Below are 26,470 nucleotides of genomic sequence, written 5' to 3' on the forward strand. Positions count from 1 at the left end.
GCTCCAGAGTTGAAGAAAATATCCGCAACCCACATATCTGACAAAGTACTGTTACTGGTGGAGGGTGTTCCTGGCATCTTGAACAGAGAATTGGACAAAATGCACAAACAAAGCAAGGAAAGAATGAAGCAACAAAAGCAGAGATTTACTGAAAATGAAAGTACACTCCACAGGGTGGGAGCAGGCCCGAGCATAGGGGCTCAAGGGCCCTGTTACAGAATTTTGGGGGGCTTAAATACCCTCCAGAGGTTTCCACTGGTTTCTTGGTGTATGTCCTATGTAAATGGAGAGGATGAGGTAAAGTTAGAAAGTCATTTACTCCTCGTATGACCTATGTAAATGAAGAGGATATTTCCTGTCACAGCTGAAGTGTGAATTGGCCTTATGTTCCCTGTCTCCAGATCCTATTTTCCTGCCTCAATACTACTATCTAGAATATATAAAGAACTCTCAAAATTTAACAATCTAATAAGAGCAGATGTAAAAGACTTGAAGAGAATTTCACTGAAGAAGCGCATAAACACAGGAAAAATGTTCAACATTATTAGCCATTAGAAAATACAAATTAAAACCACAAGAGGCTGGGCATGGTGGCGCATGCCTGTAATCCCAACATTTTGGGAGGCTGAGGTGGGAGGATAGCTTGAGCCCAAGAGTTTGAGACCAGTCTGGGCAATGTGGCAAAACTCCGTCTCTACAAAGATTACAAAATTTAGCAGGGCATGGCAGTGCATGCCTGTAGTCCCAGCCACTCAGGAGGCTGAAGTGGGAGGTTCATTTGAGCTTCAGAGGTGAAGGTTGCAGTAAGCCTTGTGATCACGCCACTGCACTTCAGCATTGGAGACAGAATGAGACCCAGCCTCAAAACAAACAAACAAACAAATAAATAAAACCACAACATACCACAACACATCTACCAGAATGACTAAAAAATAGTGACAATGCCAAATGGTAGTCAGGATGTGGAGAAACTGGGATTACAGGGGTGAGCCACTGCGCCCAGCCAGAAATGCCCGAAAGTTATCCTGTATGGTGTAAAAGGGGAGTAACCCTCAGTTCTGAGGGAAATCCCTGCCCCTTTCCTCGGGATACAGAAAACTCATGAATAATCCATCCTTTGTTTAGCATACAGTCAAGAAGTAACTATAAGTATACTTGACTGAGTATACTTATAGTATGGGCTCGATGCTCTGTCCATGGAGTAGCCATTCTTTTATTCCTTTAATTCTCTAATAAACTCTTTTGGTCGGAGGTGGTGGCTCACGCCTGTAATCCCACCACTTTGGGAGGCCAAGGCAGGCAGATTGCTTGAATTCAGGAATTTGAGACCAGCCTGGCCACCATGGAAAAACCCTCTCTCTACAAAAAATACAAAAATTAGCTGGGCTTGGTGGCTCACACCTGTGGTTCCAGCTACTAGGGAGGCTGAGGTGGGAAGTCACTTGAACCCAGGAGGCAGAGATTGCACCACAGCACTCCAGCCTAGGTGACAGAGCAAGACTCTATAAAAAGAAAATCCAAAAAACCCTTACTTTCAATTAAAAAATTTTGTTTTCAATTCATCTACTGACTCCCTGCTATCTACAATTTAACTAGTCTAGTGAACTTGGGGAAGTTACTTATTTTTTTTTTTTTTTTTTGAGACAGAATCTTGCTCTATTGCCCAGGCTGGAGTGCAGTGGCATGATCTTGACTCACTCACTGCAACCTCCACCTCTTGGGTTCAAGCGATTCTACTGCCTCAGTCTCCCGAGTAGCTGGAATTATAGGCACATGCCACCACACCCAGCTAATCTTTATATTTTTAGTAGAGTTGGGGTTTCACCATTTTGGCCAGGGTGGTCTCAGACTCCTGGTCTCAAGTGATCCGCCCACCTTGGCCTCTCAAAGTGCTGGGATTACAGGCGTCAGCCACTGCTCCTGGCCTCTAGTTACTTCTTAAACTCTCTGAACCTTGTTTTTTTAAAATCCTCTAAATGAGGATAACAGTTCATAATTCCTAACTTTTGTCATGAAAATTAAAGGAGTTAATATATATTATGTGGAGAAATGTAAATTGTAGTTCAAAAAATTGAAGAAATAATGTAAAAACTGATTTATTTATCCGGTGAGAAATGCAAGGACATTTTTGTTTGGTGGTGGGTATTAAAAGGCTAAGGTATTTATATTCCACTGGATACATCTGGAAGAATGATTAACAGTGTTATTTCAAAATTTCAACATTGAGAACACACTAGGACTTAGATCTTTTACAACTCATTATGATGAAAAATTTTGTCAGCGAAATGTGTTACGATTGTTTCATAAAAATCTTTCACGTCGATGAGCAAATATCTTAGAAGACTACTGCTGAGGAGAAATGTTATTTATCCAGAGACTTGCCTTGATTAGGAGACCCTACATAGCGCCCAGTGGAAATGTAATAAAGGCATTTCACTTATTCCCTTCCTCAGCCCTGCCGTGAACAAAACTGAATGAAATCAACCACGCTCCGAGTTCTCGCCTAGACGCAGCCTGTAGTAGCCACGTTCCACCACTAGGTGGCACACGCCAAAGGCTCCGGGGGTGGGGCGAGCCGCCCGAGCACGCCTCTCGGTAGCCCCGTGGTATCTCTCGGCTTCCGTTGAGCACCGAGCAAGATGGCAGCTTCCGAGACGGTTAGGCTACGGCTTCAATTTGATTACCCGCCGCCAGCTACCCCGCACTGTACGGCCTTCTGGCTTCTGGTCGACTTGAACAGATGCCGAGTCGTTACAGATCTCATTAGTCTCATCCGCCAGCGCTTCGGCTTCAGTTCTGGGGCCCTCCTAGGCCTCTACCTGGAGGGGGGGCTCTTGCCCCCCGCCGAGAGCGCGCGCCTAGTGAGAGACAACGACTGCCTCAGGTGCGCGGCGCAGGGAGCGGGACGGCCGGGTGGGCGGTGGGCGGAGGACGCGCCTGCGCACGCCCGGGCTTGAGGCCGCTAGACCTGGTAGTTGAGGGGATGGGGGATGGGGGATGGGGAAGGGGACGAGGGTTGGAGGGGGGTGGGGCTGTAAAAATGCACGTTCGCGAACCCCGGAGATCCTGATGGGTGTAGTCAACTTTGGGGCTCAGGAATCTGCATTTTATTATTATTTTTTATTATTTATTTATTTTTTGAGACGGAGTCCTGCTTTGTCGCCCAGGCTGGGGTACAGTGGCGCGATCTCGGTTCACTGCAACCTCCACCTCCCGGGTTCAAGCGATTTTCCTGCCTCAGCCTTCCGAGTAGCTGGGACTACAGGCGTCCGCCACCAAGCCCGGCTAATTTTTGTATTTTTAGTAGAGACGGGGTTTTACCGTATTGGTCAAGGTGGTTTCGAACTCCTGACCTCAGTTGAACCGCCTGCCTCGGCCTCTCAAAGTGCTGGGATTGCAGGCGTGAGCCACCACACCCGGCCCCTATTATTTTTATTTTTGAGACTGAGTCTCATTCTGTCACCCAGGCTGGAATGCAGTGGCGCGATCTCAGCTCACTGCAGCCTCCACCTCCCGGGTTCAATCGATCTTCCCACCTCAGCCTCCCGAGTAGCTGGGCTTACAGGCGGGCGCCACCATGCCCGGCTAATTTTTTGTGTGTGTGTGTGTGTGTTATTAGAGACGGGGTTTCACCGTGTTGGCCAGGCTGGTCTTGAACTCCTGACGTTAAGTGATCCTCCCGGCTTCCCAAAGTGCTGGGATTACAGGCGTGAGCCTCCGCACCTGGCTGGAATCTGCGGTGTAACGGGCATCTTTCCCGGGATGCTTCTGATGACAGGAGAATCAAACTTGGAAAAACCCTGACGCCTAAGGGCAGGGCCAGGCTTTCTTTCAGCCTTGATTTAGCACATCCCCACGTAGCTAGGCACTGTGCGACTGTGTTCCGTGCCCATGGTGCAGATGTGCGGGAGACCTGGCCTTACCCATGGCGGCCTTCGGGGTCAGGTGCAGGAAGCTGACAAAGGGGAATCGTTGCGTTTTCTTCCTAACATGCTGTTGTCCAACCTTAGTTCTCATGTACCCGGTGTCCCCTGAGACTGGTGGTGTATCATTCTGTGTCTCACCCAGACATTTTGGGGTTCTCTCAAATAAATGTCTTGAGTCCTTTTGGGCTGTAACTTGGGAAACACAAAATAATCTTAAATATGCTTTTGGAAGTTAAAAAAATGATAATGAGGTGAGTATCCAGGAGCAATTGTAGTATGAATTGCTGAAATGTGGTTGAGTTGCCACAGTAAGATGATGGTATCTGATCATTCCAGTTTGGGTTCATATCTTGGACTGATTTATTCAGGCTTTTTTTTTTTTCTTTTTTAAATAAAGAGACTGGGTTTCCCATGCCCAGGCTGGAGTGCAGTGGTACGATCATAGCTTGCTGTAACCTCGGCCTCCTGGGCACAGGCAATCCTCCCACCTCAGCCTCCCGAGTAGTTGGGACTTCAGGCCAGGCAACGACGCCTGGCTAATTTTTGTATTTGTTGTAGAGACAGGGTTTTGCCATGTTACCCAGGCTAGTCTCAAATCCCAGGGCTCAGGCTGTCCTCTCACCTCAGCCTCCCAAAGCACTGGGATTACAGGCGTGAGCCACTGTGCCAGCCTTCCTTCCCCTCACCCCCTTTAAACTTCACCTACAGTTAATTAATTCCAGAGTTGTGAACCAGGCTATTTTCTCTTGCTGCCCTTTGTCGTTGAGTATTCCTTACCCTCAAGCATGTCAGATTCCGTAAGATTTCTTCAGAACTTCAGGGAATTTAATTTGGAACAGTAACTGCATCTTCAAATCAGGATGTTATGATTTATTGAATAATGTTCAACTGTTTCAAATGACAATTTGAAATAATCCAAATTTCAGAGTTTTTTCCCCCTTTTTATTGACTGTGAAATAGGTCTCTATTCTCTCTGCAATTCAAGGATTATTTAAATGTTACAATTCTAAGGATTGTGTACCATCCTATTAAGTTTACTTTCTGAACTGTCTCTTGCCTAATGAGTTAATAACTTGTGCTAGCTAACTATAATTATACTTTAGTGAATCATCTGGGCATTACATTCTTCATAATGAAGTTAACAATGACAAAAACAAACCATGAAAACTATTATAAGTAATAATTACAACATGATGACAGGCAAATCTTTCCTAAATGCTTCAAATGCACAGCTGCATGTGGCAAAAAATACCTCTCTAGTGACTTCAGTGGCAAATGGGCAGACCGTAGAAAAAGATGAATCTGGAAACTTCATCTTTGTTTTTGTTGTTTTATGCCCACAATCATTGTTTTTCCCTGACAAATTCACTTTTCTTCAGAGCTACAGAAGAAAACATAGTCTCTATTCTCAAAGTACCCAATATTGTTGGACCGGGACCCAAATAATGAGTTTCATGCTTTTGTATATTACCTTCTGTGATACAGACAATTAGACTGAATAGTTAGACCAAGTTATACTGGTAAGTGCAGAAGCTGGTTGAGAAAAGGGAGATCAGCATGGAACAAAATGGTTAGGGAATTGAGCAGTACCTTGAAGAATGGGTGGGAAATGTTGGATGATCAAAGCACAGCTGTAGAGACAAAAGCTGGCTGGACTTGGTAAAAAGATGAGTCTGACCAGCCAGAGCATTCTGTTGGGATCATTGGCAGTACTGAGAAGTCTAATGAGGAAAAGTGGAACCAGGTTGTGGGAATCCTGAGAAACAGCCTTTGAGGCTTTAGGTGTACCACACACTTGTATTCCACTGCTGTTTCCTCATAGCCCATTCTCTTAAGCCCCAGGAATCTGGCTTCATCTGCCCCCAGGTTTCTGACAGCAAGTTCCTAAAGGTGGGCTCTAACTCTCCTGGAGGAGGAGGAGGAGGTGCTTCTATTGGCTTGGAGCCCCCTGTGTTAGTTTGCTGGGGCTGCTATAACAAAATACCACAGACTGTATGGCTTAAAAATGGAAATTTATTTCTTACTCTTTTGGAGACTAGAAGTCCAAGATCAGGGTGTTGGCAGATTTGTTTTTTTATTTTATTTTAATTAATTAATTTATTTATTTATTTTTCTTGAGACAGAGTCTCACTCTCTTGCCCAGGCTGGAGTGCAGTGGCACGATCTTGGCTCACTGCAACATCTGCCTCCCAGGTTCAAGCGATTCTCCTGCCTCAGCTTCCCGAGTAGCTAGGATTACAGGCGCCCGCCACCATGCCAGGCTAGTTTTTTTGTATTTTTAGTAGAGATGGGGTTTCACCATGTTGGCCAGGCTGGTCTCGAACTTGTGACCTCAAGTGATTTGCCCTTCTCAGCTTCCCAAAGTGCTGGGATTACAGGCATGAGCAACTGTGTCTGGCGGTTTTTAATTTTTTTTAATTAATTTTTAAATTTTTTTTTTAATCGTGCAGCCCTCAGAATTACAGTAGATTCAGAGAGACTCCCTTATTTTTTGAGACAGGGTCTCACTCCATTGCCCAGGCTGGAGTGCAGTGGCGCAACCTTGGCTTATACAGCCTCGAACTCCTGAGCTCAAGGGCTCCTCCTGTCTCAGCCTTCTGAGTAGCTGGGACTACAGGTGCAGTTTTTTATTTTTAGTAGAGAGGTCTCACTAAGTTGCCCAGGCTGGTCTTAAACTCCTGGGCTCAAGTAGTCCTCCCGCCTTGGCCTCCCGAAGTGTTGGGACTACAGGCCTGAGCCACTGCCCCCGGCCTGAGAAACTCCCTTTTGAAGAGTCAATTCTGTAAGGAAACAGTGCATTCTGTCCTCCCTGACCCTTTTAACTCTGGCAATTAATACTTGATGAAGGCTGGGCGCAATGGCTCATGCCTATAGTCCAGCACTTTGGGAGGCTGAGGCAGGCAGATTGCCTGAGCTCAGGAGTTCGAGACCAGCCTGGGCAACATGGTGAAACCCCATCTTTACAGAAAAATACAACAAAATTAGCTGGGCATGGTGGCACATGCCTGTAGTCCCAGCTGCTTGGGGGGCTGAGGTGGGAGGATCATTTAAGCCTGGGAAGTAAAGGCTTCGGTGAGTTGAGATGGTGCCACTGCACTGCAGCCTGGGCGACAGAGACCTTACCTTAAAAAACAAAACAAAACAAAACAAAAAAACACATTGATTAAATATTAGAGATGGGCCAGGCATGTTGGCTTATGCCTGTGATACCAACACTTTGGGAAGCCGAGGTGGGAGGATCACTTGAGTCCAGGAGTTTGTGACCAGCCTGGGCAACACAGGGAGACCCTTATTCTACCAAAAAAGCCCCAAAAAACAAACAAAAAAAATTAGCCAGGCTCAGTGATGGATGCCTGTAGTCCTAGCTAGTAAGGGAGGCTGAGGTGGGAGGATCACTTGAGCCTCAGAAGTTGAGGCTGCAGTGAGCCATGATCGTGTCACTGCACTCCAGACTGGGCAGCAGAGCAAGACCGTATCTCAAACAAAACAAAATATTAGAGACAAGTTCTCATTTCATATTGCTGTAGTTAGTGGCTCCTTGGATAGTCCAAGGTAAAAAGTTTCCTGCTTCTTTTATCATATACTTTTTCCCACACCTCACTCTCCAGAAGTACCCTTGGTTAAGTTTGGGGTATGGGGTATATCTTAGAGCCAGATTTCCATACATGTGCAACCATATGTACTTATACTTTTAAACTACAAATATCATAACATACTGTTCTGCACCTTACTTTTTTACCTGTCATGGGCTATCTCAGTATATAAAGTATGTGATGTACGTCATTCTTTTCTGTTTGCTACATAGTGCTTTAGTGAATATTCTTGTATTTTTTTTGTACTGGGAAAATGATTCAGTTGGATTTATTCTTAGAAGACATACTCATTGGTCTAAGAGAAGGTACGTATAAAAATTGATAAGTACTGTCAAATTAGCTTCCAGAAAAGTTATACAGACTTGTACAACTTTTAAAAATTCACCAACTTACCCATGATAGGACTAACAACATTCATTGTACTAATAAAAATTAGAGCTAACATTTGGGTATCACTTGTTCTGAGTCAGGCATGCTCTCTCTGCATAATAAGTCACTGAGTACTGTAATTATTGTCATCCCCATTTTTATAGACGAGAAAGGCTGAGGTAATGATTTAAAAAAAAAATTACAGTGGCAGAAATAGCATTTGAACCCAAGCATTCACTTTGGCCTTGGCAGGCAATGGGTAGGGGTATCAGGTTGGACAGATGGGCATGTCAGTGTTTCTGCATAACAGAATCCTAGACGGTAAATTGTAGATTTTAAGGGTGGACTTACATTTTGATAATACCACCCAGTTTGCCTTGCAAAGAGTTAGAATGAAAAGTGGGGATGGCTGGGGATGGCGGCTCACGCCTGTAATGCTAACACTTTGGGAGGCCGGGGCGGGTGAATCAACTGAGGTCAGGAGTTCGAGACCAGCCTGACCAACGTGGCAAAACCCCATCTCTACTAAAAATACAAAAAGTTAGCCAGGCGCGGTGGCAGGCACCTGGAATCCCAGCTACTTGGGAGGCTGAGGCAGGAGAATCACTTGAACCCAGGGGAGGAGGTTGCAGAGAGCCCAGATCATGCTACTGCACTCCAGCCTGGGCGACAGAGTGAAATTCCATCTCGAAAAAAGAAAAGTGGGGATCTGTTTTTTGGAATCAACTCTCTTTCATCACTAGTGACTTAGGTAATTCACTTCTACTTGTGAAAGGACAACTGCATGCACTTTTGTTTGTAAAAGGATAGCTGTATTCTTTGTCTGTGATCCAAGTAAAGAAATAGAGAATATTGCCAGGGAAGGTGCACCTGACAGGAATGGTAACTAAGCAGACCCAGGAGAACCATTTCTTTTTCTCTGGATGGTATTTGCCTCTCAATCTTAATATTTTCTTTTTTTTTTTTTCTTCCCAGATGAGGGCTTACTGTGTTGCCCAGGCTAGTTTTGAATTCCTGGGTTCAAGTGATCTTCCCTCTGCCTCCTGAGTAGCTGGGATTACAGGCATGTGCCACCACACCAGTTTATAATCTTAATATTTTAAAAACTGAAATTATTCTCTTGGGGAACAGTAGGTAGTGGGGCTGCAGGAATCACAGGTCATACCTTCAAGCCAAATAGCTGTAGGTGCATGGTCTTTTTTTTTAAATTTTTTGGAGACAGAGTCTCTATCTGTCGCCAGGCTGGAGTGTGATGGTGTGATCTCAGCTCACTGCACCCTCTGCCTCCTGGGTTCAAGCGATTCTTCTGCCTCAGCCTCCCAAGTGGCTGGGACCACAGGCACGCGCCACCATGCCCAGCTAATTTTTGTATTTTTAGTAGAGACTGGGTTTCACCACGTTGGCCAGGCTGGTCTCGATCTCTTGACTTTGTGATCTGCCCACCTTAGCCTCCCAAAGTGCTGGGATTACAGGCGTGAGCAACTGCGCCCGGCCAATGCATGGTCTTAAGAATGGATGAGACGATGCTAAGAGCTGCTTTGGAAGGCGTGAGGGTGTTGCCACCTTCCAGGAAAGGAAGGGGTTCTCATCAACTGGATGTTACATGTGCTGTTTTCCAGGGCCTTAATAAACCACAGTGACTGAACAGAGTTTTGCAACCATTTTCAACATTTGACAGAAAGTTTGGTCCTATTTGGTCATCTCAGAATTGAAGCTTGGATCATGGCTACAAGTGAAAACAAATTGATCAGAAATGTCAAGAAAAGAATCTGATATTGTAGTGCTTCCATGGTAGTTCTTAGATTCACAGGATGCCAAACTGGCTTTTGCCAGATTAAGGATTATTTCCTTGCTATTAGATGCCAAGGTCCCCAGCTGGGAACAGAGGGGAATGTGTTTTTATAATTTAAAATCCCTGGTCACTCAGCATGTTATTTGTCTCTTTCTCCTACTCCTGATATCAGTAACTCTTATCTTGATTTGTTTGTCTGTGTAGTTATGTTTTCTGACAAATAATTGAGGATTTTTTTCAACTACCTCATTGAGGTAAATCCACAGGATTACTATGCCTTAAAAAATTTAAAGAATGCTTGTAACATATGCTCCTATCATTCACCAGTTGTTCTTTATTTTCAAATACGATTGTCTACATCTTTCCCTGGCCACTAAAAAAACTTGATGAAATATATAGCTGGATGTAAATGCCTTGTAAGTATAATGCGTGTTTTCAGCAGTGGCACAATTACAGCCTTAACCTCCTGGGCTCTGGTGATCCTCCTACCTCAGCCCCCCAGGTAGCTGGGACCACAGGCATGCGCCAACCATACTTGCCTAATGTTTGTATTTTTTTTTTTTTGAGACGGAGTCTTGCTCTGTTGCCCAGGCTGGAGTACAGTGGTGTGACCTCGGCTCACTACAAGCTCCGCCTTCCAGGTTCATGCCATTCTCCTGCCTCAGCCTCCCAAGTAGCTGAGACTACAGGCGCCCGCCACCATGCCTGGCTAATTTTTTGTATTTTTAGTAGAGACGGGGTTTCACTGTGTTAGCCAAGATGGTCTTGATCTCCTGACCTTGTGATCCGCCCACCTTGACCTCCCAAAGTGCTGGGATTACAGGCTTGAGCCACCGCGCCCAGCCTGATGTTTGTATTTTGTAGAGACAGGGTCTCCCTATGTTGCCCAGGCTGGTCTTAAACTCCTGGGCTCAAGCGACCCTACCACCTTAGCCTCCCAAAGTTTTGGGATTATAGGCATGAGCCACTGTGCCTGGCCAACAGGCATTTTTGAGTGCTTACAATTTGCTTAACATTGAGGACAATCTCAAGATTTCCATCATCATCAGACTGCACATACTAGGATTAGCTGTTGCTTGTTGATGGAGGGATGAAATTGCTTTCCTATAGTGAAATTTTGGATGAAGTAGGGTTATTCAGAGAAACATAACCAGTAAGACACACACACACACACAAATACTTACTCACTCACAGACATGGGATTTATTGTAAGGAATTGGCTCATAGGATTGTGGAGATTGAGAAGTCCTAAGTTCAGTTGGTAAGCCATAGACCAAGGAGAGCCAATGGTATATTTCTAGTTCAAGTTCGAGTTTGAAGGCAGGAGAAGACCGATGTCCCAGCTTGAAGAGTCAGGCAGAGAAACAAATTCTCCCTTACTCAGTCTTTTTGTTCTATTCAGGCCTTCAGCAGGTTGGATGAGGCCCACCCACATTGGAAACAGCAATGTACTTTACTCAGTCTAGCAATTTAAATGTTAATCTCATCCAGAAACAACCTTGCACGTACTCCCAGCATAATTTTTTTTCCACTGAGGCAATATATTTGTAAATACATATTACAGCGTTATAAAAAGAATCCCAGGATTTTTCTTCCTATGTGTTTTTGTCTTGCTTCTTCGTGGTCTATGATGCCAGCCGAGGTTGTCAGTACAGTGAAACCAAACTGGTGGGATGGGAGCAGATTATTCTGCCATTTTTCTAGATCTTTGAGTTGCACATCAAATCTGAGGCTGATTACTCCATACTTGTTTAGCCTGCCTGTGAGGTTCACAACAGTTTTCCCAGCTCTATGATCATCAGTGATTTCAGATTTGCCAGTGTAACCATGCTTCATCATTATAGTAAGAAACTGGACGATGGGGCTGGGTGCGATGGCTCATGCCTGTAATCTCAGCACTTTGGGAGGCCAAGGCAGGCAGATCACTTGAGCACTTGAGGCCAGGAGTTCAAGATCAGCCTGGCCAACATGGCAAAACCCCATCTCTACTAAAAATACAAAAATTAGTGAGGCATAGTGGGAGGCGCCTGTAATCCTAGCTATTTGGGAGGCTGAGGCACGAGAATCTCTTGAACCTGGGAGGGAGAGGTTGTAGTGAACTGAGAAATGCACCAGTGCACTTTGGCCTGGGTGATGGAGTTGGGACTCCATCTCAAAAAAATAAATAAATAAATAAAAAGAAAAAGAAAAAGAAACCGGACAGTTACTTTGGAGCTCGGCCTAATAAGAACCTGGCATTTACCTTGCTTTTCAGCTTTGTTGATGCTCTTGAGAGCATCAGCCAGGACATTCATGTGCACCACTGTGGTGGTATGGAAAGAGCCAGCGTAATTTTAACCAGATATCTGGACACCCAATAGCCCGGACAAATTGATACATAAAATTAATCTTCACAGAGTGTCATGGAATTGTACAGATAGCTGTCACTACCCTAGAGAACATAAATTGTTTAGTATTCACCTAAATTAAAACAAGAGTAAAATCTTATTAAAGAAAGCAGCCCACATTCTGAAACAAAATGGATAATCAGCATTATCACCTTTTAGGGTAGGTGACGTGCATATCGTAGAAAGATTGTGAGTTTGAAGTTAGACAAACTGAAGTTTGAATTGCCTTTCTGCTACTTATCAGCTCTAGATTTGGGGCAAGTAACTTGTCTGAGCTATAATTTTGCGATCTGTAAAATTAAAAATACTTTGTGTTGGTACTTAGAGAAAAACGTATAAAAAATGTTTGGGATGCAGTAGCTATTCAATAAATAAAACTAGCCATTTGAAAGTTGACTGTGAGTAATGCTGTATAGGCCATTTTGCTAGAAAGAGTCTTTTGTCTTTAAGTGATGTGACATTTTTTCATTGACTGATGGTAGTTATATTTTGTAGAGTCATCTCAGTATATAACTATGTCCTGGAGATGTGTTTACAAATTGCTCACTCTAGCTTTCTCTCTTGTTCTTTTGACAGAGTTAAATTAGAAGGGAGAGGAGTTGCTGAGAATTCTGTAGTCATCAGTAATGGTGACACTAATTTATCTCTTAGAAAAGCAAAGAAGCGGGCATTTCAGTTAGAGGAGGATGAAGAAACTGAACCAGATTGCAGATATTCAAAGAAGCATTGGAAGAGTCAAGAGAACAATAACAATAATGAGAAGGTCTTGGATCTGGAACCAAAAGCTGTCACAGATCAGACTGTCAGCAAAAAAAACAAGAGAAAAAATAAAGCAACCTGTGGCACAGTGGGTGATGATAACAAAGAGGCCGAAAGAAAATCACCAAAGAAAAAGGAGAAATGTGAATATAAAAAAAAGGCCAAGAATCCCAAGTCTCCTAAAGTACAGGCAGTGAAAGACTGGGCCAATCAAAGATGTAGTTCTCCAAAAGGTTCTGCTAGAAACAGCCTTGTTAAAGCCAAAAGGAAAGGTAGTGTAAGCGTTTGCTCGAAAGAGAGTCCCAGTTCCTCCTCGGAGTCTGAGTCTTGTGACGAATCTATCAGTGATGGTCCCAGCAAAGTCACTTTGGAGGCCAGAAATTCCTCAGAGAAATTACCAACTGAGTTATCAAAGGAAGAACCCTCTACCAAAAATACAACTGCAGACCAGCTGGCTATAAAACTTGGCTTTAGCCTTACCCCCAGCAAGGGCAAGACCTCTGGAACAACATCTTCCAGTTCAGACTCCAGTTCAGAGTCAGACGACCAATGCTTGATGTCATCGAGCACCCCGGAGTGTGCTGCGGGTTTCTTAAAGACAGTAGGCCTTTTTGCAGGAAGAGGTCGTCCAGGCCCAGGACTGTCATCACAGACTGCAGGTGCTGCTGGATGGAGGCGTTCTGGCTCAAATGGTGGTGGACAGGCTCCTGGTCCTTCTCCCAGTGTGTCTCTCCCTGCTAGTTTAGGAAGAGGATGGGGTAGAGAAGAAAACCTTTTTTCTTGGAAGGGAGCTAGGGGACGGGGCATGCGGGGGAGAGGTCGAGGACGAGGGCATCCTGTTTCCTGTGTTGTAAATAGAAGCACTGACAACCAGAGGCAACAGCAATTAAATGACGTGGTAACAAATTCATCTACTATTATCCAGGTAAGTATTATTTTTTGTAAGTTACCTCCTCCCTTTCCCCTTAGAATGTGTGTGGAGTTCATGTCATGGATTCACATTTTCTCACCAGTAATGATGTCACATGACTAACACTGTTTTTCAGAATCCAGTAGAGACACCCAAGAAGGACTATAGTCTGTTACCACTGTTAGCAGCTGCCCCTCAAGTTGGAGAAAAGATTGCATTTAAGGTATATTTCAAAAGAACAGTCACAGCAAAAAAGGTTCATTCCCCTTCCAAATAAACTTACTTAGAAAATCAGGTTAAATGTGTTTGTAAAAGCCCTTCCCACTGGAACCCCAGTGTTGTTACGGGTTCCTGGTAGGGCTCCCAGACTGGTGGGGGTGGACACCCCAACATGGCATGATGGAGGAGCTATGGGAATGTGAGAGGATAAGAGGGCTTATGTATTTGTGGGTTTTTTCTTCTTTTTTAGCTTTTGGAGCTAACATCCAGTTACTCTCCTGATGTCTCTGACTACAAGGTAAGGATGTTTATTTAAAAGTAAGTTGTCAGTATATTAATAAAACTGAAGTCATATTTAATACTACTTGTATGGATAATACAGATTTTTTTTTTACTAAATAAAAATGCCAGAAAGCAGAAAATGAAAACATTAATCGAAATCTCAACTTTTTAATAGTATCACTGGGAAGTCTCCCAGTGTTATTTGCCTTATACTTGGGAAGAATAGAGTAGGAGAATGACGAGCTTAATTTTTACTTTTTTAAAAAAAATATTTATTTTTTGTTTTTAAATAGAGATGGGATCTTGCTGTGTTGCCCAGGTTGGTCTCAAACTCCTTGGCTCGAGCAATCCCCCCATCTTGGCTTCCCAAAGTGTTGGGATTACAGGTGTGAGCCACTATGCCCAGCCAGTTTAATTTTTTTAGTTACTTTTTTCTAATTAGTTGAGACAGCTTATTTGGGTATTCATTCCCTCATGATTCTAAACTTTGAAAGAAAATAATAAATAGTTCTCAGCAAGAAGATTTGATTATTTTCATCATGGGAATCTATTTTACATATTTGTGGATTACTTCTGGTTATTACGATCTAGTATGATTTCTTTTGCATTATCAGTTAACCACAGGTAATTCATAAATATTATCCATGGAATTTACTTACTTAATATCTGTATGAGTCTTTATATTGGCATGTGAGGTTTTTCATAGTTCAGTAAAAGCTTAACTCAGTCAGTGGGATCACAGAACTACATGTTTCTTTTTCACCCACCAACATTTTGTTGAAAATCTTGTTAAAGTGCACTCTTTCTTTTTTTTTGATGTACTATATGGAATGTAAGACCATTTTTTAAGGTAATAATTGGTAATGTTAATATAGTAACATAGATAAAACACAAGGGAATTTGATTTAATCTGGATTGATGCCTTGGAAGACTTAAAATCTTTATAAAAACCTTTCCTCAAGGCTGGGCTTGGTGGCTCCCGCCTGTAATCCCAGCACTTTGGGAGGCCGAGGCGGGTGGATCACGAGATCAAGAGATTGAGACCATCCTGGCTAACACAGTGAAACCCCGTCTCTAGTAAAAATACAAAAAAAAAAAAAAATTAGCGGGGTGTGGTGGCGGGCGCCTGTAGTCCCAGCTACTTGGGAGGCTGAGGCAGGAGAATGGCGTGAACCTGGGAGGCAGAGCTTGCAGTGAGCTGAGATCACGCCACTGCACTCCAGCCTGGGCGACAGAGCGAGACTCCATCTCAAAAAAAAAAAAAGAAGAAAAAATCTTTCCTCAAAAGCAGGCTGGAAGAATCAGTTAATGAAGGGATCTGGTGGGTTAGTTCTAGGTCGTTGGTGTTTTGTTTTTTATCTTCTTAGGCACTTACTATCTCCTATGGATGAGGTCATCAGGTAATTTATCACCTAAATCAGGATACTTGTGAGTCAAAGGGATGCTATTAATAGTTATGCTGGAAAGATGTACAGACCTGTCTTGAACAAACCAGGGTGTTTTGTCACCCTACCATAGATAACTAATTTAATTGTGTGATATATGAGGAAATGGAAATGAATATTGTATTGATACATCCCACAACCTCTATAAATTGTAATTCTAGATGATACTGATTTTTAAAAATTGCATATTAACGGCCGGGCACAGTGGCTCATGCCTGTAATCCCAGCACTTTGGGAGGCCAAGGTAGGTGAATCACTTGAGGTCAGGAGTTCGAGACCAGCCTGGCCAACATGGCAAAACCCCATCTCTACTAAAAATACAAAAATTAGCCTGGCGTGGTGGCGTGCACCTGTAGCCCCAGCTACTCAGGAGACTGAGGCACAAGAATCACTTGAATGCGGTAGGTGGAGGTTGCAGTGAGCTGAGATCATGCCACTGCACTCCAGCCTGGGTGACAAAACGAGACTCTTAAAAAACATTGCATATTAAATTGGTATTAGTCGTCATAGTTATTAACGTTGGAAGGTGATTTGCCTACTTTAGTTGGCAAAATTTTTTGAAGATTTTTGAAATTGCTTTCAAAATCATTTTAAGAGTGAAAATTGGTCCTACTTTTTTGCTTTGACCTCAAACGCAGTTATCCAGCTTGATCATCTGCTTTATTCATTAACCTTGTCTCCAAAATTTAAATTGGTTAAATTCTGTACTCAAAAATGTATAGTCTCCCAAGCCCCTGATTCCCTGTTGAGTCTGGTTTTAAAAAACACCGTTGACTGTGCTCAGAAATTCTAGGTAGAGGCAGGAGGAACTGGTTGCTTGGCCTCTCAGTATATACCCCCGGAGGGTACCATGTGTCTCCCCATCGCCCACACGCATGGGCAGTGCATCCTCTTGATGCATTAGAAAATCAGCTCCCACACCTGGAGACCTGGGAGAAGGGGAATTGGGATCTTATCAGTGATAAAGTGCCTTCTGGTTTCTCCTGGGGGGTTGTGATCACTGTTTTAGAAGGGTTCTAAAAGCATCAGGAACCGAGGCTGCACCATTAGGATATATCTAGTCTCTCCTGATGAATGCTGTGATGGTCAGTGCTCATTTGAATATATCAACCTGGTGTGATTTTTTTCTCCTTTTCCCCTATTCAGTCATTTTTGGTTCCTTGGTGTAATCTTTACTTTCATCGAGTTGTTTAAGGTAGTGTCTGCCATTTATGATTTAAATGTTTTATTTTGCCTCTAAAGATATTTCTGTATATTCACATAAAGTGTTTATCAGTCCATCTGTTTTTATTTTCTCTATATGTGGATTTATTTTTAAATTTTTCAACTGAGATAAAATTCACATAACATAAAATTCATCATTTTAACCATTTTAAAGTCTACAATTCAGTGGTTTTTAGTATATTCACAGTGTTTTACATGTTGATTTTGATTTGGACTTTTATTTTTGAAAGGAAGGAAGAATATTAAGCCACAATCCAGAGACCCAGCAAGTAGATATAGAAATTCTTTCATCCTTACCTGGTGAGTCTTTTAGAAAAGAATTTGAAAATTTAGGCTCTTTCTATCTACAGTGGTTTATAAATAGCTTTTATACACAGGAGATGTTCTCTTCCTTGGCCTCCATATAACTGGCGCTCCCTACTTCTTTCAGCACACTGTAGCCCTGGGGGCTCATAAGAGATGTTGGATATATTCTAAAGCTGTTGGGCTAGTTCTTATTACTGCAATTATATAATTTCATAAAAGATTATATGAACTGATGAAAATTAATTATAAAAAGAATTATTCCTAGGAAGCCTAAGTTGAATGCTGACTCAGGAAATGCTATGAAATTATGGATGAGTGGATCAGCTATAAAAGATTGGGAGGAATTTTGTAAAAACTGAGGAAGATTCTGCACTTAGATTGCCTTGCAAATTTTTGCAATCTTGCCTTATTTAAAAAAAACCCAGGCTGGGCATGGTGGCTCACGCCTGTAATCCCTGCACTTTGGGAGGCCAAGGGTGGTGGATCACTTGAGGTCAGGGGTTTGAGACCATCCTGGCCAACATGATGAAACCCTGTCTTTACTAAAAATACAAAAGTTAGCCGGGTGTCTTGGCACACGCCTGTAATCCCACCTACTGGAAAGGCTGAGGCAGGAGAATTGCCTGAACCCGGGAGGTGGAGGTTGCAGTGAGCCGAGATTGTGCCACTGCACTCCAGACTGAGTGACAGAGCGAGACTCAGTCTCAAAAAAAATTTAAAAAACCCAAAACTGTAAATTGTGGAAATTGCAGACAATAACAATGGTATGGTTTATAAAAGAAAGAGCTCTATTCAGTGAACTCATAAGACCTACTCAGCTCTATTTCAAAAGATTGTCAAATGAATATACTTTTGTGTATTAAATCAAAACAAAATGTCTAAAGTGTGTGTATACATACACTTTCACATATCATTTTAAATAGTTACTGGCTTTATCTCTGATGAACCCCACCTGTTACTGGAACTGAATGCCTGGAATAAGAGGGCTTTTATAATATGTAGCTTAACTTGGGGTGTACTGTAGGGGTCCCTGCCCAGAGGGCAGGGGAGATCCCTTTTCCTTTAGAAGATCCTAAAGCAATTAATTGTTTTCTTTTTTTTTTTTTTTTTTTTTTTGACAGAGTCTCACTCTATCGCCCAGGCTGGAGTGTGGTGGTGCAGTCTTGTCTCACTGCAGTCTCCGCCTCCCAGGTTCAAGCAATTCTCATGCCTCAGCTTGCGGAGTAGTTGGGACTACAGGCACACACCACCATGTCCAGCTAATTTTTGTATTTTTAGTAGAGATGGGTTTTGACATGTTGGCCAGGCTGGTCTTGAATTCTTGGCCTCAAGCAATCCACCTGCCTTGGCCTCCCAAAGTGCTGGGACTACAGGTGTGAGCCACTGTGCCCAGCCTGTTTTCTGTTTGTTTGTTTGTTTATTTATTTACTTATTTTTGAGACTGAGTCTTGCTCTGTCGCCCAGGCTGGAGTGCAGTGGCGCTATCTCGGCTCACTGCAAGCTCTGCCTCCCAGGTTCACACCATCCTCCTGCCTCAGCCTCCTGAGTAGCTGGGACTACAGGCGCCCGCCGCCATGCCCGGCTAATTTTTTGTATTTTTAGTAGAGACGGGGTTTCACTATGTTAGCCAGGATGGGCTCGATCTCCTGACCTCGTGATACACCCACCTCGGCCTCCCAAAGTGTTGAGGTTACAGGCGTGAACCACTGCACCCGGCCCTCTGTTTTATTTTTAAATAAGGGATTGAATAAAAGATTCAGCTAACAGAAATCAGTCAAAAGAGTTTTTGAACAAAGTTCCTTTATGATATTAAGTAAATGTTTATATATAACTTAGACTGGTTTCCTACCTACCTTTTTTTTTTTGAGATGGAGTCTCACTCTGTTGTCCAGGCCGGAGTGCAGTGGGCGATCTCAGCTCACTGCAAGCTCCGCCTCCCAGGTTCACGCCATTCTCCTGCCTCAGCCTCCTGAGCAGCTGGGACTACAGGCACCCGCCACCATGCCTGGCTAATTTTTTGTATTTTTTGTATTTTTAGTAGATACGGGGTTTCACTGTGTTAGCCAGGATGGTCTCGATCTCCTGACCTCGTGATCTGCCCGCCTCAGCCTCCCAAAGTGCTGGGATTACAGGCGTGAGCCACCGTGCATGGCCAGGTTTCCTACCTTTCTTCTGATGAGGTTTCATTTATAGAAATCCCCTTTCTTAGGAATGGTGTACAGAAAAGTTTGTTCACTGTCAAATTCTGTACATACAGCCTGATCAGTGCTTGTCAGGCGATTAATAGTGATGACATCCACTTAGAACTTTTCTTCTTTAGGGCATCAAGAAATGGCTTTGGAGGCCAAGGTGGGAGTATCACTTGAGCCCAGGAATTCAAGACCAGCCTGGGCAGCATAGTGAGACTCTGTCTTAAAAAAAAAAAAAATAGCTGAGTGTGGTGGTACATGCTTGTAGTCCTCGCTACTTGAGAGGCTGAGGTGGGAGGATCACTTGAGCCCAGGAGGTTGAGGCTACAGTGAGTCATGATTGTGTCACTGCACTCCAGGCTGAGTGAGCAAGACCCTGTCTCAAAAGCAAAAAAGAAAGAAATGGATTTATCTGTTCTCTAATAGTAATGTCAGTTGTCCTTGATGTGGTGGTTCTGATATACATAAATTTCAGTTACCCTGGTTTAGTTAAGTAATACCAGTCCCCCAGCAACATTGCATATGTTAACTGTAAGTGCATAAAGTACTGCTAGCTCTTTAGTCCACATATCACTATATAACATAAATAACAGATACGTGTCATGATCCATTACCAGTCAAGTCAGTACTTTCAGAGTCCGTCAGTGACTGGTCACTGTGCATCTGTTATTCAGTTTACATACAGAGCAGAGCATGCAGTTGTGGTGCCTCCTTGTCTCTCACTGATAAACCTGCATGACATTTTACAACACGTGTAATCGAAGTAGGGAATTGGCCCACAAAGATAAAGGCACAGCAAAGAAACAAAAGTGATGATGCTGAAAGTGCCATCCAAACTGAGTTTAAGGAGAGTCTGTAGAAGAAGTAGCTCACTGTAGGAATGTTGACACTGCCAGTGAGGTGAACTTATTGACATAAATGAGGAAAGTGGTTGTGGCAAAAAGGATGAAAATGTCCCCAAAGTGACACCAGCAAAAACAAAGATTTTACAAAGTAAAAAACAAATTCTTTGAGCTATTTCACGACATTAGAAGTTGAAAGGATAAAATGTAGAAAGCAGTTTCAAACTTAGAAAGCATAGAGAAGATGCTTGCTCTGTATTATAAGTTACAGGGCAAGAACACAAGCACTGTTCAAACTCCCCTTGATAAGTTTCTTACAAAGAAATAAAACATGTAGAAAGAAAGAGAAAAAGAAAGTTAGTTCTCAGTGTTCCTAATGTAATTACAGTGTACTCATAAGTACAGTGTATGTACTTTACTATTTTTTAATTTCCCTATGTAGTAAAGGTTTTTAATGTTTTGGCAAAATTTTTTAAAACTTGTAAGACAATAATAATTTTTCCTATTGATTATTAAGAATGTTTTGCGTGGTTTCAGCTTGCACAGTCATTTTTCCAATCCCATTTTACCATAGAAAGCAAGGACTGAGGCCGGGTGTGGTGGCTCACACCTGTAATCCCAGTGCTTTGGGAGGCCAAGGCGGGCAGATCACTTGAGGCCAGGAGTTTGAGACCAACCTGGCCAACATGGTGAAACCCTGTCTCAACTAAAAATACAAAAATTAGTTGGGCATAGTGGTGCATGCCTGTAATCCCAGCTACTCAGGAGGCTGAGGCACAAGAATCACTTGAACCCAGGAGGTAGAGGTTGTAGTGAGTCGAGATTGTGCCACTACACTACAGCCTGGGTGATAAAGCAAGACTCTGTCTTAAAAAAAAAAGGGGACTGCCTGTGTTACCAAGTAGTAGGAAGCATATGTGATTTCTAAGGACAGAGCATCATTTCATATTACCTTCCCTTGTTGAAACACATAAATTAATTAATTTGGGGGATTATCTTGTGGTGCCATATTCAATTCTGGTAGTACTAATGACAGTTCATCAAGCTTATGAAGGAAAGTTTTCCTCTGATAAATGGCTGAGAAGTCCCCCTGGTCCAGGGTTTTTCTCAGGATCCCCCTGTATTGAGCACCCTGTGCTTTCCTGTACATACCCAGCCTTCAGATTTATTGACAGTTTGTTTGTGGCTGTTTTCTTAATGATATAAATTCCCTGTAGAGGAACATTTTTAACTATTGAAAAATGACTTACTCTCTTTCCTCCCTATCTTCTTGTTTCAGCCTTGAGAGAACCTGGGAAATTTGATTTAGTTTATCACAATGAAAACGGAGCCGAGGTAGTGGAGTACGCTGTGACACAGGAGAGCAAGGTAGGTGTGCTTCTCTTCCTGCGTTGCTTGGCCATTCGTTCTCTCTTGACCAATTACCTGTGGTTTGGAAGGTGACATTGCACTACAGGCCCTAGGGGGAATCTGACCTTCTTATGGTATGGCAGTACCAGTGCCAAGTGCCAAATCAGGGTGCCATCTTGGCCCTCATAGAGCCTATGTGACAAGATGCACAAATAACAAACTTTTCTTTAACAGTGTACAGTTGTTTAAAATTATAGCTATATAAGGATTCCAGTAGGAAAGGGTAGCATATTTAGAAACTTTATTGGCATACACATTCAGAGAAGTGCATATAATTGCATGGCTTGAACAATTTTCACATGAACATACCCATGTAACCAGACCCAGATCAGGAAATAGAACATAACACCCACTCCCAGAAGCCTCTATTATGTCCCCTTGCAGTCACCACTATCCCCCAAGTGTTACCACAGTTCCAACTTTTGTTTTTTTTTGAGAGAGTCTCACTGTGTTGCCCAGGCTGAAATGCAGTGGCATGATCTTGGCTCACTGCAACCTCCGCCTCCCAGGTTCGAGCGATTCTCGTGCCTCAGCCTCTGGAGTAGCTGGAATTACAGGCGCTTGCCACCTCACCCAGCTAATTTTTGTATTTTTGGTAGAGAGGGTTTTACCATGTTGGCCAGGCTGGTCTCGAACTGCTGACCTCAAGTGATCTGTCCACTTAGGCCTGCCAAAGTGTTGGATTACAGGCGTGAGCCACCGTGCCTGGCCCAGTTCCAACTTACAATAGCACAACAGTTTGAAGAGTGACATAAAATGATGATCCCATCCTCTGACTTTGTTTAAATCCTTAAATTGCCATTTTAGGAAGTATATGGTTTATACCTTTTTTTTTTTTTTTTTTTTGAGACAGAGTCTTGCTCTGTCACCCAGGCTGGAGTGCAGTGGCGCGATCTCGGCTCACTGCAAGCTCTGCCTCCCGGGTTCACGCCATTCTCTTGCCTCAGCCTCCTGAGTAGCTGGGACTACAGGCGCCTGCCACCACGCCCTTCTAATTTTTTGTATTTTTTTAAGTAGAGACAGGGTTTCCCCGTGTTGGCCACGATGGTCTCAATCTCCTGACCTTGTGATCCACGCGCCTCGGCCTCCCAAAGTGCTGGGATTACAGGCGTGAGCCACCACGCCTGGCCGATTTATACCTTTTTAAGCAGCCAGACCTACCAGAGTTGCTGGCAGTGGCTAGCTCAGTAGGTTATGGTGGCATTAAATAGAAGTTAGATTTAAGAAAATGCTCTCTTTTAAGGTGTTTATACTTGAAATGTTATAGATATTATTCTGTAAGTTTCAATATTGCAAACATATTTTTTCTGAAGTGTGAACTTGTAGAAACCCTAGCCAGACTGTATGTTTTACCTTGTCTTTAAGGTAGATGACACTTTTAGGGATTTATTCCAGAAACACATTTTTAGTGTTTGTGGTAGGATCAGCAGATTTGGCCTGGTCTCCTGTATTTCTTTATTTGCAATAGTTTTTTTTGGTTGAAATTGGAAACCACATTGGAAAATTAAACCTTGGAGGCTTTTCTCTCTATGCCCTAAACAGAGGCTTGAAGTAGAATAGAAAGCCTGTAATTAGGCTGGGCACCGTGGCTCATGCCTGTAATCACAGCACTTTGGGAGGCTGAGGCGGGCTGATCCCTTGAGTCCAGGAGTTCAAGACCAGCCTGGGCAACATGGCGAAACCCTGTCTCTACAAAAAAATACAAAAATTAACCGGGAGTGGTGACACACGCCTGTAGTCCCAGCCACCTTTGGGGGTGGTGGGGTCGACGCAGGAGGATCGCTTGAGCCTGGGAGGTTGAAGCTGCAGTGAGTCCTGAATGCCACTGTGTTCATTCCAGCCTGGACTATAGAGGTGAGACCCTGTCTCCAAAAACAAAAAGCCTGTAATTACCTTTTTTGACACTAGATGGCCCTCATTATTCATTCATAGGACCAAGCCTTAGAGTTTTTCTCTTGGTGGGCTGTGAAATAGTTCCTGTTTTTAGGTAGTGTAGGATAAGAACTACAGAGCCGCGCAAAAGGGCATCAGCAGCCTGGTGATATCCATCTGGACCACATCTAGTTCCCAGAAGGTCTCCAGGCCACCTGTCCACAGGGCAAATCAAATGCAGGGGTTGGGGGAGCTACTCCCTCCCGCAATCCCTGCATCTCCTGCTCTTAATCAAAGAAAGATGAAATATGTTTAATGTAAAATTTAGCTTCATTCTAAGTAAATGAGTTATTTATTTATTTATTTATTTATTTTCCCAGCACAGAGTTTCACTCTGTCACCTAGGCTGGACTGCAGTGGTGCGATCTCCGCTCACAGCAACCTCCACCTACGGGGTTCAAGTGATTCTCCTGCCTCAGCCTTCCGAGTAGCTGGGACTACAGGCATGAGTCACCATGCCTGGCTAATTTTTGTATTTTTGCAGAGACACATGTTGGCCAGGCTGGTCTTGAACTCCTGACTTCAGATGATCCACCTGCCTTGGCCTCCCAGAGTGCCAGGATTATAGGCGTGAGCCACCATGCCCGGCCTCTTTTTTTTTTTTTTTTAATTAAAAAAAAAATAGAAATGGGGTCTCACTAGGTTTCCCAGGCAGATCTTGAACTCCTGGGCTCAAGCATTTCACCCCCTCGGCCTTCCAAAGTGCTGGGATTACAGGTGCGAGCCACAGCTCCCAGCCTAAAGCGTTACTATACCGCAGTTGAACTCAGTTTATTGGAACCCAAATTATTCCCGTTCTTCAGTCATTCTACACAGATGGAAAATTTACTTGGCTGAAAATTTTAACTTACTAAAACCTGTATGACCTCAAAATGAAGTGCCTAAATTGGATATTTTGTCTTTTTCCTCAGATCACTGTATTTTGGAGAGAGTTGATTGACCCAAGACTGATTATTGAATCTCCAAGTAACACATCAAGTACAGAACCTGCCTGAGTATGACCTCTCCACCTTATAGTTTATGAATGTCTTGTTTGTGAAAGTGACTATAACCCAAACTTTTTTTTTTTAAGAGGATTTGGAAGTTGTATGGATTTTTTTTGTTATCTTCACTTTACTGCATAGGAAACAATCTACCTCATCATTTAAAATGACATGGGTGTCAGTTTTGTAGATCTTTGGTTTTTTTGTCAGGTTTAATTTCAGTTAACAAAATGTAAAACATGACATTCCCTGCAGATATTGTTGTATACCAGTATGGTTTCTTCTCTTTCTTTAAATGTTTTTGGCCATCAAGTAGCAGTCGTCAGTAGGAGTTTATAATACCAAGAATGTGCTGCGTATCTTGTCTCAATAAGTTTTAAGTAACATTTAAAAATATTAAAGCATGTTACTTGACCTAATTTTTTAGCATTTGAGTTGTTCCATTAAATGGAGCATCTTGTAAATTTCAAGTATTTTATACTTGCAATTGTTAAGAGTTAAAAGGTAGTTGGATTTGTCGCAGACAATGAGTTAAGGAATCCTTTCACGTTTTTCCCCACTTTAAAATTAAGGATTCTCAGGGCCCTGTGTAGAGCAGTGAAAATAAGATGTGCGTATGTGTGTGTATGACTGGAGAATTGGTGTTCCACTTGAGTGAGAGGATTGGCTGTGAGCTTCAGACCAGGAAATGTGTCATCTTGTCAGGCACCTGGCTGAGTGCGCTGGAGTGAGGATCTTGAACAGAAACTTCCTATTCTGTTATTATTCACTACAAAGCTAAAATGGCCAAATATATACTACGAAAATTGGTTTCATTTAACAAAAGATCAGATCCCTCCTTCAGCTGTACACATTTTTAAATAAAATCATATTGAACTAAACATCTCTACCGAGTTATCATGTTGAGTACTGCAAATTGTTGTCTTATTTTACAATAACGTGAGAGATTACAATTTTCTGTAATAAGAAGGTTTGCTTTGACTGATGAATCTGATGTTGCAAAGTTTGGTCCAGTGGAGTTCATCTGATCTGGGAGTCACTGTGCCAGTGGAGATGCTGGCCAGTTTTACTTTGCATGACATGAATGTGTTTCAAAATGTGCATTTATTGATTTGTAATGAGAAGTATTACTCCCGAAAGGATGAGAGTAATGTGAACAGTGAGATCTTAGCACTGGGGTTCTGTGTAGCACAGTTGCCTTCCAGGGTTTGGAAAACAAATTAAGATAACTAGTAAACATTGACCAAAGGAAAATGTTGACCTCAGGGTGTGTTTTCCTCAGATTATAATCAGTTTATGAGCCACTTTTTTCCTCTGTTGTGTTTGTCAGACTATGAATAGAGTCCCCTAGAAGGATTAGGAAGTCAATTTAGGGGGGCCATGACCAGCATTTTGAAAAATAAAATACAATAGAATAGAAAAACAAAAAGTGCATTACATCCAGCGATGCTTTTCTTTTTTTGAGACCAAGTCTCACTCTTTCGCCCAGGCTGGAGTGCAGTGGCATGATCTCTCTCGGCTCACTGCAACCTCTGCCTCCCAGGTTCAAGTGATTCTCCTGCCTCAGCCTCCCCAGTGGCAGGGATTGCAGGTGCCCGCCACCACGCCCCAGCTAATTTTTGTATTTTTAGTGGAAACGGGGTTTCACCATGTTGGCCAGGCTGATCTCAAACTCCTGACCTCAGGTGATCCACCCGCCTTGGCCTCTCAAAGTGCTGGGATTACAGGCATGAACCACCACACCCGGCCACCATTTTTCCGTTTTCTTGAAGTGCTTAAGTTCTCCAACTCCAACCATATCACTGATACAGTTGGTCTCTTCTTTGCTGTCCTCCTGTTGGGCACTGCGGTGGTAACTTAATTACCTGCTAACTTTCCTTTTTAGCTACTTCCAAATCTGGA

The 26,470-nt window shown here is 43.0% G+C and overlaps 1 protein-coding gene across 1 annotated transcript; it reads left to right on the top strand.

Moving 5' to 3' along the window:
• The first annotated feature begins 1,646 nt into the window (after positions 1-1,646).
• On the top strand, positions 1,647-25,449 carry COIL (coilin). The gene is made up of 7 exons (XM_054460186.2): positions 1,647-2,884; positions 12,644-13,751; positions 13,873-13,959; positions 14,206-14,253; positions 17,137-17,206; positions 21,523-21,611; positions 24,497-25,449. Exons 1-7 carry the CDS (start codon positions 2,640-2,642, stop codon positions 24,578-24,580), a joined length of 1,731 nt encoding a protein of 576 aa, XP_054316161.1. The 5' UTR covers positions 1,647-2,639; the 3' UTR covers positions 24,581-25,449.
• The last annotated feature ends 1,021 nt before the right edge of the window (positions 25,450-26,470 follow it).

This window comes from Pongo pygmaeus, chromosome 19 (genome assembly GCF_028885625.2).
Source record: "Pongo pygmaeus isolate AG05252 chromosome 19, NHGRI_mPonPyg2-v2.0_pri, whole genome shotgun sequence".
Taxonomy (NCBI): domain Eukaryota; kingdom Metazoa; phylum Chordata; class Mammalia; order Primates; family Hominidae; genus Pongo; species Pongo pygmaeus.